This window comes from Phoenix dactylifera, chromosome 17, assembly GCF_009389715.1.
Source record: "Phoenix dactylifera cultivar Barhee BC4 chromosome 17, palm_55x_up_171113_PBpolish2nd_filt_p, whole genome shotgun sequence".
In the NCBI taxonomy this organism is placed as follows: Eukaryota; Viridiplantae; Streptophyta; class Magnoliopsida; order Arecales; family Arecaceae; genus Phoenix; species Phoenix dactylifera.
The window spans coordinates 11,342,353-11,355,873 of NC_052408.1; the positions used below are offsets into that span (position 1 = coordinate 11,342,353).

At 45.4% G+C, this 13,521-nt stretch overlaps 1 protein-coding gene across 2 annotated transcripts; it reads left to right on the plus strand.

Moving 5' to 3' along the window:
* Positions 1–7,095: 7,095 nt before the first annotated feature.
* LOC103718255 lies at positions 7,096–12,876 on the plus strand. Of its 2 annotated transcripts, none has more exons than XM_039115026.1 (4): positions 7,096–8,055; positions 8,149–9,985; positions 10,306–10,976; positions 11,697–12,876. In XM_039115026.1, the coding sequence occupies exons 2-4, from the start codon at positions 8,907–8,909 to the stop codon at positions 12,713–12,715; spliced, it is 2,769 nt and encodes a 922-aa protein (XP_038970954.1). In that variant the 5' UTR covers positions 7,096–8,055; positions 8,149–8,906; the 3' UTR covers positions 12,716–12,876. The 2 variants fall into 2 exon arrangements, with proteins under 2 accessions (XP_038970954.1, XP_008805206.1); XM_008806984.4 differs by having other exon boundaries at positions 7,096–7,526; positions 8,897–9,985.
* The last annotated feature ends 645 nt before the right edge of the window (positions 12,877–13,521 follow it).

The window sequence follows — 13,521 nt, forward strand, 5'->3', positions numbered from 1 at the left end:
CAAGATATTCCTGAAGCTATTAAAAAAAATTATATAAAAAGAAAACTAAGTTGTTTTTTTGGACGATTTTTTGTTTTGTTTTGTTTGGGATTCACAGATAAAATCCAAGTCATGCCAGCAATTTGAGAGATGCAGGGGGGCTAAAAGCAGGATCGAGCTCATTAAGATAATGCATCCCCCATCATCAGAATCTTTTTCTGTCAAATTTGGGATTTTCGATGGAGTTGTTTTAGTGGCCGGTAGGTCCTAGACAAATAGGTTGGTTCATTGTCATTTGTCAAGCAGGGAGGCGCCGAAGTTACGCGATTCTGTGCTCGCTTGCTGACCTCTTCATCCACTCTTCGTTGTCGTCTTGCGGGTGCCTTCCTGCCGCGCCAAGCCAAACTTAACTTTGCATGCTAATCGGCCATCGTCTTGCAGGCTTTGGTCTAGCTTTAGCGGGCGTTGGGCCCCGCATGTGATGGCTTCAGATCGCAGAAATCGTACGTGTGCGAAGTAAACGATCTGATTACGTACAAGCCTAGAGTATAGGGCCATGCACGCTGCACGGGACAATCATATGGTTCTCCTGCAACGGCGCTCGACCTTCTCGCGGGCGTGCGCACCGCTCGGTGACCCGGCCGTCGCATCAGTGCGTCATGAACGGCTTGCTATACTTCCGCCTAACCAGCTGGCATCCTGAGTCCAGATTCGCAGTACGACACAAGAGGATGCGTCTGGGCCGCGCCGTTAAGAAGAAGTGGTTGGATGTGAACTCCTGGACCCTGGTGGCGGCCCCAGTGCCTGCCTGGACCAGTGGACCTTGACAAAGGGTCTCCGAAACACGTGCCGTACCTCCGGGTCCGGGTTTACTAATTCTTTTTAGGCACCATTCCACCGTGCACCCACAGCAAGCCAAGGTAGCGCAAAGCGACCTACCTTAACGCATGAACCAAAATTGCATTGGACAAAAAGATTTGGAGCAAGCTTTCTATTTCTCAGTGCCCATCTCAAAAAGTCAAAAGTTTTCTTTTATTATCAATTCCATCATTTTTTAAAAAAAAAATTGGCATCCCCTTTCTTCTTTATTTTTAGAAAATATTTTTTATCGCTACATATTATAATATCAGGCGATACACATCAAGTAAGACTAATCATTTAACAACCAATGCATATTTTCGGATAAATTAATATACAGTTTCTAAAATATAATTGATGTGGGGTCGGAACCCCGACACCAGCCCGCACACCGGACGAGCAGGGAAAGCATCCGCGTCCTCCCCGAGGTATTGTCCGCTCTGGGATTGCCGCTTCGGGTCTGCGGGAGGTCGCCCAGGGCCGGAGCCCAATGACAGTCCCGAGCCCTGCCGGCGCGGGGGTCCGCGGAGGTACTACCCCTACCCTCACGGTTTTGTCCTACAAAAGGGCCCTCGGTCATGAGAGAGTGCTGGAGCAGCTCAGCTCAGAGCGAATATGGTATTGTCCGCTTTGGGCCCCGCTGGCGCGAAGCTCGCACGGGGTGCACACCCACCCGCAGGCGCGAAGCTCGTACGGGCAGGCTTAGGCGTCCCTCACGGTTTTGTCCCTCCGTAGAGGGGCCCTCGGTGAGAAGAGGTGTTTGCACCTTCCATTTAAGGCACAGACCTTTCCGCTGATTATCCGATGTGGGATGGGGTTCCCAGTTTAGTCCCACATCGGATAATCAGCGGAAAGGTCTGTGCCTTAAATGGAAGGTGCAAACACCTCTTCTCACCGAGGGCCCTTTTGTAGGACAAAACCGTGAGGGTAGGGGTAGTACCTCCGCGGACCCCCGCGCCGGCAGGGCTCGGGACTGTCATTGGGCCATGGCCCTGGGCGACCTCCCGCAGACCCGAAGCGGCAATCCCAGAGCGGACAATACCTCGGGGAGGACGCGGATGCTTTCCCTGCTCGTCCGGTGTGCGGGCTGGTGTCGGGGTTCCGACCCCACATCAGATGGCGCTAGAGGAAGGGCCCCGGCCACGCACGGACCTTCCCGCTGGGGGGGCTGTATTGTGGGATGGGGTTCCCAGTTTAGTCCCACATCGGATAATCAGCGGAAAGGTCTGTGCCTTAAATGGGGGGTGCAAACACCTCTTCTCACCGAGGGCCCTTTTGTAGGACAAAACCGTGAGGGTAGGGGTAGTACCTCCGCGGACCCCCGCGCCGGCAGGGCTCGGGACTGTCATTGGGCCACGGCCCTGGGCGACCTCCCGCAGACCCGAAGCGGCAATCCCAGAGCGGACAATACCTCGGGGAGGACGCGGATGCTTTCCCTGCTCGTCCGGTGTGCGGGCTGGTGTCGGGGTTCCGACCCCACATCAATAATATTCACTAGTATATAATATATGATCTGGCGATACATAATTAACCAATTAGTCACTAAGCCAAAGTTATCAAGTTGCTCCACCATTGAGGCACTTGAGATTCTCTCTTGAGATTCACTTAGCTAAATCTCTTGTCCACTTATTGATCCTGTTGCTGGAAATTGGACCCGGGGGCCGCCGCGAAGCCGGAAAAGGAGGAGCTCCGCTGTAGGGACGGTGGTCGGCGGCGCGCCGACTGGTGACGTCCTCCTGGAGGGGTGTAAGTCCGCCGCAGGAACGGTGGTCGACGGTGCGCCGGCTGGTGGCGTCCTCCTGGGGGGCGCAAGGCCTGCAAAAAGCCGGTGGCCGGGCTCCCCGGCGCCGGCCCTCCGATGCTTAAGTCAGAGGGGGCAGATATGTGGAGAGAGCAAGGGAGAGAGTATCTGGAGAAGACAACAAGAATATTTGAAGAAGATGAAGAGGATGATATCCTCAATTGTGTCTGTGCTGTTTGCTTCTTTTCACCCGGTCCAGGAGGGTTCTGTCCCGGCCCCCCTCCTTTTCCCCCCAGGTTTTCTTTTATAGAAGGATTTTTGTTACCTGGGAGGTGACAGGAGGTTTGTCCTCTTTTGTAATAATTGGGCACGATTTGGCCCATTAATGGCGTAGTGGAGAACGGGACCGAATCGGACCGGAATCAGGGAGTTGTCACGGTCGATCGGACCTGTTGGAGTGGTTGAACCGCCGGCTGTGGTGGGCCTGGGGTCCGTGGATGGTAAGTGCATTTATTACCGAATGAACCGGCGGTCAGGGAGAGCCATACGCTTTGATGGTTCAGTGATCCGGAGATCGTCTTGAGCCGTGTTCATTAAATGACTGAGCGCATCGGAGACTTGAGGGGGTCTCATGCATTAATGGCAGGTCGTGCCAAATACCTGCGGAGATCTTATGCCTTGACGGCTTGGAGATAGCGGCAGGTTGTAGTGGAGTTGTCAAGTCCCTCAGGGGGTTAGGTAGGGGTTGAATATTTGGTCAAGGCAATCGGCTCGGCAGGGGTGCCGAGCCGAGCTGGTCGCCCAATGGGGCGCCCTGTGGCGGGGTTGCTTCTAGTACTTCTGGTCGACGCCTTTTGGGCGAGCACCTTCTAGCCGAGCGCCTCTATTTGGCGCTGTCTCTGGTCGGCGCTTCCTAGTTCGAGCGCTTCTCTGGTCGGCGTCTTCTGGTCGGCTCTTTCTAGCCGAGCATCCCTACTTGGTTATTTTGGTTGGGCGCCTCTTGGCGCTCTCTCTGGTCGGCGTCCTTTAGTCGAGCGCCTTTCCGGTCGGCGTTCTCTAGCCGAGCGCCTCCGTGGCGGTATGACTTGGGGTTTTTCCCCCAACAGATCCCTATCATTCTGTCATTTCCACAAGCACCTCTTTCTTTCTTTCTTTTTGGTAGATGGGAGGCATTGCTACCCGGGACTCTGCATACATTGGCTAACAATGCCAAGTGCATTGAAAATATCTAGCTTCCTGATGGTCAAATAAATCAAAAAACCAACAACCTATCTATAAATGGTAGAATCACGTTCTAGTTCAAGAATTTTTTTTTGAAACATATTCACCACCACTATTGGTTCTTATGCAGTCAATTTTTAATTCAAAGAGATTTTCAATCAAATTTTTAAATTAACAAAAAATTTTCAAACATTTATAATTTTCTTTGATAAAATAAAAATAAGCCTATCTAAAGAAATCATCAATAAAGATAAGCGCATACCTCAAATCAATGAAAGATGGAATACTAATCTTTTTAGTGAGATTTGCATGTATCAACTGTAGCGGCTGAGAAGATTTTGTTCTGTTCTCTTTAAAGATAGCTTATGCATCTTTTCAAATTGACATCCAGCGTAGATAGTACTAGCATTCACTTTCATTTTGGGAAGCTTATTTTTTTCTACATATCTTAAAGTCTGTCAGAATTCATATGGGTCAATCTGTCATGCTACGAATTAGTTGTATTACGCTTAGGGTTCCTATCCATATAATAATTTACAGTAGATATAACATAAAGCTTGTTCGCTTTTCTATACTGAGTAATAAGCTTTCCAAGAATCTTCATAATTTTATGCCCAAATAAAACAAATACACTCTATCCATGATTTTTTGTGACTCGAAAATTAGTTTTTTTTCATACTAGGCATATAATAAATATTATTTACAGAAATAGAAGAACCAAAAGATGATGTAAGAGATAAATCTTCAATGCTTTTGATAGGATAAAGTAAATCATCATCAATAGTAATAGCATCAAAAACAGTATGATTATATAGAGAATCAAATATCTGTTTGTAACAAGTAAGATGATTAAGATACCCAAAATCAATAATCCAATCATGAATAAGATCAATGTCTAATGCACGCGAAGAAGCAGAAATATATGCATGTAGGCTATCAAGATAATTGGCATCAATAATAGAAGTAGTGAGAGCCTAAGTATCTCGGAGGATGGCAACAGATGTGGTATGGACTTTATAATCATAGACTAGGATCTTAGGCTGATTGCGGCAGGAGGACGATGCATATTTGATGAGTCTATCCTAGCGGCGAAGGTGCGCACAGCGTGGGAGGGCCTCATTTATGCTAGAATGCACTTAGAAGTTCCACGAATACTCTTAGAGGGCGATTCAGCCACAATAATTGATTGGATCAGGAGCGAGCATAACATGTCAAATCTACAGCTACTAGCCTGGGATGTACGCCACCTTCTGAAGAGTCTCGGCTCATTTTGGATCGCACATGTATTTCGGAAGGCGAACAGTACGGAGGATTGGATCGCCTCATTTGCAATACATCACTCCGAGGCCTTCTTATGGGATGGCATTGACCCCATTCCGTATGGCCTAGACCGTGTTTTGCATTCCGAATGTTCATAGCGTACTCACATCTCAGTGTAGTTAGACGCCGGTGTACCAAAAAAAATAATAGAAATAGTGAGAGCCCAAGTATCAGTTCACTTCTCTCTCCTATGTTTTGAAGTTAAGAATGCAACATTAGATTGTTTGAGTTTAGCTAACAATCATAAATTTTATAATCAAATTTTCTACATCTATGACAGTTGCCTTTGACTTTATGTTTTTTTTTAATTAGAGTTTTTCTAGTTTCAAATTCTTCAACTAATCTTTTTTTAAAATTTTTAAATTATTATTTTACTTTTTAGTTTTACTACCAGAAAATAAGATTTCTTCTTTTGGAGCGGATATAATTAAATCGTGTATCTAAGTATAATGTAGAATCGTACATATTTCGATGTAGATCAAAAGTATAATTCTGGAACAAGCATCAAAAAATCCAATCGTAGTGGAAGAAGAATATAGAAAAAAAGTCTAAAGGGAGAAGAAGGTTCAAAAAAAAATGTAATCCGAAAATCAAAATTCCTCCTCCCTCTTGCTTAAAGAAGCCATCCGCACATCTACGAATCATTTAATTTGTGGAAAGAATTTTCTTTTCATTAATTTTTTTTGGAGAAGCTTATGCATGAAAAATTAGTTTTCGTATATTTGGTTGATCATGAAAATGCGCCACATTTTAGAATGCTTATTTTTAGTTGAGCATCTAGTTTTTTTAAAAAATATGTAAAAATATATATGTCATAATCTTAATAAAAAAAAAGAATTTATTGTATTCTATCTAAAAGTTTAAGAGTATTTTTAAATTCTATAAAGTAGAAATTAGATTATTCCATATCTATTATAAATTTTTTCTTATAAAATATGGAAATCTTATTTTTATAAAAAAAAATTTATTATTTTTTTTGTCTTTTTCTCCTTCTAAGCTAAACTAGTTTCTAAATACGAGATACCCCCCCCCCCTCTCTAAATTCAAACATTGGTTAAAATAAGTTTGGATTCACTCAATGGACCATACTAAAAAAATAATTGGCTCTCCGAGTTCGCGATGACTCCCGACATGAGGAGGCATATTGCAACAATATCTAAGACGAGGTTTTGGTGAGTCGATCGACGTTGAGCGTTGACTACCATCTCGCTCTCTCCAGCTTTCTCTTGCTTCTGAGATGTCCTCGGTCCTACAGTAGAAGTGGGAGAGGTGGATGGAGGCGAGAGAGGCAGGTGGAAGACGGGTGGAGAAAAGGATGGTGCCTAGATCTGGCGAGATCTCTCTCGATTCTTTTCTGGAACCGGAGGGCGGATGTGAGGCGGGCCTCGTCGCAGCGACGGATCGCGGTGTGGAGCTCGGACTGGGTTTGTCTGAGCGACATGAGGGCGGATCGGAAGGAGCCATAAGAGTCGGCGAAGTGAAGGAAGTCGTCAAAGAGGCGGTCGGTCTAGGGGGCAGAGGCGGGGTGGCGGAGAGGGTCCTGGGCCTAGGGGATCTAGAGGAGGTCGTCGAGGGAGGCATAGAGGAGGTTGATCTGGGCGAGACCGGCTGAGATCCAAGTCAGGGAGCCGAAATCCGGAGCAAGAGAAAGCACTATTCAGAGGAGAGGGAGGGGACTCAAAAAGGGTTAAGTCACGAGTCCAAACGGACTCGTAAGCTGCTCGGGCTCGAGCTTGAGTTTAACCGAGCCTAATTTTGTGCTTGGACTCGGGCTCGTTTGACTAACGAGCCGAGCTCGAGCCAAGCTTTTATCGGGCTGAACTCGAGCCAAGCCCAAGCAACTCGGCTTGTTAGCAGGTAGCTTTTGCCTGCATCTCTGCAACTCTAATGGAAACTCACCTAAAAATAAGATATTTGACTTTGGATAAAGATGAAGGGAAAAGCAAAACCTTCTTTTCCAGTCTTTCTCCGTAACAAAGAAAATAAAGCCCCATTCAAATCTCCCTCTCCCAACTCGCCTAAGTTCGGCGCAAGGCATTACCAGTTACCACAGAGAGAGAGAGAGAGAGATTTGTTGCTAGTTTATGGTATATAACAGAGATTGCAAGTCAATGGTAGCATATTTCTGGGGATCTCTATTTAAATGGCCTCAAAAGGCTCCGCCTTTATGGAAATATTTTTCAGCTCTGCAGCACCACTTAAGCCCTCAGATCCATCGGTGGCGGTGGCCTTACGGCGACGTGCTCTCATGCTTGAGAACAGAGGACAAACTTTGATTGGTTGGAAGATTCGGCAATTACCTATTCTTCTGGCGCTCTACGAGTTAGGGTTCTTGGGATCGGGGCTTTCACGAGGCGTTCCGGGGATTCCGGCAATCCAGTTTTGTTAAGGGGTTCCTCTTCTTAGGGTTTGACTCTATGTTCTAAAACCTATTTCAATCACAGCTGTTTATATTTCACGCTGTCCCGTAACTTAGCTGCATGCCTCTTCCATATACAATCTATGTTTTAGATTTTTATTTTTTTTAATATTTAAAGCTGCTTCTAATCTAAAATCTTCGCAAGTTTTCCGATTTTTATTTTGGGGTGGGGGTCTATCTAATTTCGAGATGCATTTTTCAAATTGAACCGAGAAAAATTAGAAGGGAAAGGACGTCTTGCAATATTTTGAATAAGAGGAAAAGAAGAGTTGGATTTGGATTGACGCCGGAGCACAGCACCCAATACGTGAGAGAGCTGGTGCAGGAGAGAAGGAAAGAAGGAAGGGGGAGGCATTCTATAAGTCGCTTCGCCCCCCGATCCTCGCCGCCGAAGCCGCCTTTTTAATGGTGTCGGGGATGGGCAGATGTACGTGAAGCTGTGAAAGCAACGCCTCCTTCCTCGTTACTCTTTTACTCAGGGCTCATCCCATGTGACCCACCTCCGATTGCTCTTCTCGTGGTGTTTCCCGTACCTCTACTAGCTTTTCTTTAAACGAAAGAGAAAGAGAACGAAATCCTGCGACTGATGTCATTGAATCCTTGCTTTCAGGTTTTTAATGTGTGATATGGCTATTCGCGTAGGCATGTAACATTTGGTACAGGATCCATCGCTCCTCAAACTCTCACACGCACGCCCTCTCCTTCATGCTGCTCTCTTGGCCTTCTGAGCTCTTTCCGTAGCTATTTCAGTCTTCGAGGCAAGATTTCATCTCGCTCGTTTACTTTTGAAAGCCGTCCTTGGTTCATTCACCAGCTGTTTCCCTGTTTCCAATCACTCGAGGCCGCAAGGGCTTTATCCTATGTTCGTATTTCATCTTCCTTTTTCCTTTTGAGGAGAAGTTTGTCCTATGTTCCTTATTAGTGATCACTGATATAAATAAATTGTAAGATGGGAATAGCAAAGACTATACAGTCACTTATACGGATTCGGAATTTCTAAATTTTTGATCCTCTTTCTTATCGTCAGCCAGAAGATCAGGACAGATCAGTTGGCCAATTTCATCTCTTCTCTACTTTTCCATACACCCAAGTTTAACAAATCATTCATTACATATATTTGGTTATCTTTTCATTAATGCCTTTCGGGTTCTGCATTTTTCCCTTGGAATTGTATATTTCTCCGCAGTTTATGCTCGAAACTGCAAGTCTGGGTAAGTTTCATTATATTCGTTTGGATAGGAATTATATATATATATATATATATATATATATAGTGACTTTCATTTCATGCATCTCAAAGTTGGCAATTGTTGGTGTGACTGAATGTAAGCTTTTCTTCGGATCTCCTTCTATGCTAGAACTCCTCTGATGGGTTTATTTCGAGGTATGGGAAGTGGGGACTACTTGGAAGGAATGATCAACGATTATGTTGCTGGAAAAGTTAATAAGATGAGGGCTCCTAATTGCAGCACTTCTCGCCTGGTTTCCGCTCTCGCCTGTCTTCAATTTGCCTTTGTACTATATGCTACCATTCTTCTCTACTACATGAGCCCTTCTCTGGATCTACGCGCCAAACCGGACTTCTCGTGGGCCGGTCGCATTGCTCAACACTGGAAACAATTCATCGTACAGCCTCGCATGCTCTCGAGCGTGCAAGAAAACCCTATCATCGTCTCCCCCTCTGCGGTGTGCGAGCATGAGCAAATCGATTTCTTGCAGAAGAAATCAGATGACGTGCTAACGCTGAGGCTCAAGAGGGAGCTTTACGATGAAGTATTGGAATTTCAGAAAAAGAACTCGGGAGCTGAAACACTTGCTGAACTCATGAGGATGGAGTCCAAATGGAGTCCACGTGGTCCGAACATCCCGAAGATTACCGTAATTTTGAACCATTTCAAGAGGAAAACTCTGTGTTCTCAGCTTGATTCGCTGCTGAATCAGACATTGCCGTTCCATCATGCCTGGGTCCTTTCTTTTGGAAGTCCCAATGAGCTCTCGCTCAGGAGAATCGTCCAGAGCTACAACAACTCAAGGATTAGCTTCATCGGTTCGAGCTATGATTTCAAGTATTATGGAAGGTTTCAACTGGCCCTACAGACAGAAGCTGATTTTGTTTATATTCTTGATGATGATGTGATCCCTGGGAAGAAGATGCTAGAGATCTTGGCTCACGTAGGGGGGACAGAGAAGTACAAGAATTCTGTCTTGGGGAGTATTGGAAGAATCCTACCTTTCAGGCAGAAGGACTTCACATTTCCGAGTTACCGAAAGTTCCAGTCGAAGGAGGCAGGGTTGTATTTGCCTGATCCTGCCTACGACATCACTGTTGAAAGAATTGTGCAGGTGGACTTCTTGTCAAGCTCGTGGTTCCTATCTGCAGATCTTGTTAAGACACTGTTTGTAGAGACCCCCTTTACCTTTACGACCGGTGAAGACCTGCACCTCAGGTACGCAGTCGGGTTAAGTTTTACCTCTACTATAATTTGGTGCTTCATTTCTTTTCGTCAAGAAATTTCCCAAGCCTAGCACGTTGCTCATGTTCTTAGTTATGTCGCGATTGCTGTTATTGCGGAACCATAACAGCAATTTCAACCTGTTTGCTTTCCTTTGGTTATTACTGCATGGTAGCAACCATTTGTGAAGTGCGTATCATGGCCGTTTATAGATTGGATGCCATGCTCATTCCTGTTAGGTCGTTTTGATGATCGTCGCAAACATTTTTGACAAACGTAGATCTTGATTTGATGTTGCCTGTAAAATATTGCAGCTATCAGCTTCACAAGTACAGAAATGCAGGCTCATATGTGTTGCCTGTCGATCCAAATGACAAGGAAACAAGGGGAGACAGCGAGCACAGGCTTGCGTATGTCTCGGAGACCACGGTAATTTTCAAGGATATCGTCCGGGTCCGAGATGATCAGTGGTGGCGGGCCCTCTCTTCCGGTTATGTTACTCAGTGGGCAGCAATGTACCCTCAGAAGATCGATGCTCTTTTCTATGCTCATTCTCCTGACGAAGTGAGAGCCCTTGCCCCTCTTCTCGAAAAATTCCGTTCCACTGTAGGCAGGAAGGCCTATATTGCTGTCTCTGGTGGTAGCTTTTGTCCCTGCGAAGAAGCTGCGACTGTTCTCAAGTGGCCGAAGACTGTTTGCAAGGAAAGGCGGTTCAGGATCTTTGATTTGGCGATTGGAGCAATTTCAGGAGCATCAAAATCAGAGGTCCCAGTGCTGCAAGCGGTCTACTCCAGCATGAAAGGACTGGTCAAAATTCACAACCCCAATCTGCTGATCACCGTTGCTGATGCCGATATAAATATCAAGAATGCACTGAAGATGGCAGCTGAAAGGAGTATAAATTGCACTGCGCTGGTTCTTCTGCCTCGGCCTGCAATTCCCAAGGTCCTCTGGATGGCAGATTTGCAACCAACCGCATTGAAAAGTGAGCAATCTTCCTTCCTCTCTGGACAGTTCACATTGCATTAAGCCCAACAAAATAGAACTGAAATGAGAACTTATAGGCTTTAAACCTTGCTTTTTAGCTCTGCTGCATGCAGAATAGAGGTAGAACGGATGTTCTTGATTTCCTTTTTTTTATATATATATATGAAGAGGGAGGCAAAGCTACCCGTCCTTTATTAAAAAAAGAGAGTTTACAAAAAGTATTTACAAAAAATTTGCAAGAAAAAAATATAAAAAAGCAATAGAAGCCTTTCCTACTATTTACAAACCGGATGTTCTTGATTTCTGAGCATTGAGCACATCCTTTCTGCTTCCAAACTTGTCTCGGCTGTTTTCCTACTCAGGCACCACCAAACACTGTGTCTTTTCCGAAACATCATATAATTCTAGTTTCACAAGATGCGTCATTCCTTTTTTTTCCTTTTCTCTTTTTTTTTAATTTCAAACGCTCTCTCAGTAATCGATGCATATTATCTGTAGTTGTGGCACTATTATTCACTGCTCTATTACCCTACTTTCATGATTGCATGAGGTGACCGAAAGATGCTTAGCCCTTCTATTCTGCTTCAGAATTATGGTTTTATAGCAGCTCTCTATATAGGAGCACTTCTCGCAATAGACTGATTGTAGCACTTCTCTTATTTTGATGTAAGAATTTTTGGTGGAATTAAGCAGCTAAGTTCGCATGCATGTCCTGCAGATTGGAACCGGATGCGCATCTCTGTGAACATCATCACTCAAAACCGTGCATCTTCTCTCCAGAGGCTTCTTCGATCTCTCCAGAATGCCTACTATGTTGGGGATGAGGTCCCTCTGAGTCTCAACATGGACGGCAAGGTTGATGAGGCAACCCTCAAGGTCGTTGGATCCTTCGAATGGGCCCAGGGACCCAAATTCTTACGGAGGCGTATCGTCCGGGGTGGGCTGATCCGAGCAGTGAGCGAGAGCTTCTACCCATCCTCTGATGACGACTTCGGACTCCTGCTCGAAGATGACATCGAGGTCTCTCCTTACTACTACCTTTGGATCAAGTACGCACTCTTGGCCTACCACTATGACCCCCATGTCTCCCTGCCGGAGCTCTCTTCCATCTCTCTGTACACTCCGCGCCTTATCGAGGTGGTAAAAGAAAGGCCCCGGTGGAATGCAACCGAGTTCTTCAAGAAGATCCACCCCAACACGCCATATCTCCACCAGCTCCCTTGCAGCTGGGGGGCGGTGTTCTTCCCAAAGCACTGGAGGGAATTCTACGCTTACATGAGCGCAAGGTTCACCGAGGATGCGAAGCGGAACCCGGTTCAGATTCCAAAATCGAGGACTAATGGGTGGCAAGCTTCGTGGAAGAAGTTCCTGATCGATATGATGTACTTGAGAGGGTATGTCAGCCTGTACCCGAACTTCCCAAACCAAGCAAGCTTCTCGACCAACCACATGGAGCCCGGAGAGCACATCAGGGCGAAGGATAATGCGGTGAAGCACGACAAGGCAGACTTTGAGGTGCCGTTGATAGAGGAAGATTTCACGAGGCTCTTGCCAGCGGGGAAGTTGCCTTCTGCTTCCAAGTTGCCGGTGCTCAACTTGTTCAACCAAGCGGTCTCCTTGAAGGGCCTCAAGGCAGCAGGCGCGAGGCTTCGGCAGGATGTCATCAGCTGCAACGAAGCGGAGCTTCTTGTTGTCGACCACCACACGGGTTTGCCCAGGAACTGCACCAAGTTTTGAGTCACGTATTTGTTAATCCATTCTCTATTGTAAAAAGCAAGCCACTTGATCTATTTGTTGGTGTATATATATATATATATATAATTCTTTGGCTTTGTTTCAGGATGGGAAATCTGATCAGTGTATTAAGATGGCAATGAAGAAAAAAAATTGGTTGAACTGGTGGTGGGATTAATTCCGTCCGGTCCTCAGTTTTCAGCACCGGGTACTGCTAGATATTTTTAGGTACAAAATAGATAATTCATGTTCTATTATTACTATTAAGAGACTTTCCTCTCTCTTTTTTATTAATAAGGTAAGGGATACACACACACACACACACACACACACACACACACACACATATATATAGGTTCCAGCATGAGAAGATACAATGATTTCAACGCGATGATATTATGTATCAGAAGCGATCGAGTTTACAAAAGAATCTTACGACCAACTACATTTTTGTTTCGAGCAAAGATTTCCCCAAAAAAGGGGTGAATAATCATGTTGATCAGGACTGCATGCATAAATAGTAGATTTCTTCCTTAGGAAAATTCTTGAGTTCCATTGGGGCCAGCATGCCAATATGAAGCAATAATCAGTTGAAGCCAAGCCCTTCTCCATGATCTGAGGATTTTTGTACTTCTCGGAGAAATCCAGAGTGCTTTCGAATTTGGACGCCATCCTTTGAACTTAAGGTAAAGTATTCTTGATGGAAGCAAACTGCTTCTTGTCCAAAGGCATTTAATGAAGATGCTTCCATATTAGCACCATAACAAGAATATCCGGTAGAAACTGTCTACCTAGCCCTCTTTTGTAAG

Coding starts and splice junctions, on each gene's coding strand:
- LOC103718255 (XM_039115026.1), top strand. CDS start 8,907: ATGGGTTTATTTCGAGGTATGGGAAGTGGGGACTACTTGGAAGGAATG. Junction 9,986..10,305: donor GGTGAAGACCTGCACCTCAG/GTACGCAGTCGG, acceptor AAAATATTGCAG/CTATCAGCTTCACAAGTACA. Junction 10,977..11,696: donor GCAACCAACCGCATTGAAAA/GTGAGCAATCTT, acceptor CATGTCCTGCAG/ATTGGAACCGGATGCGCATC.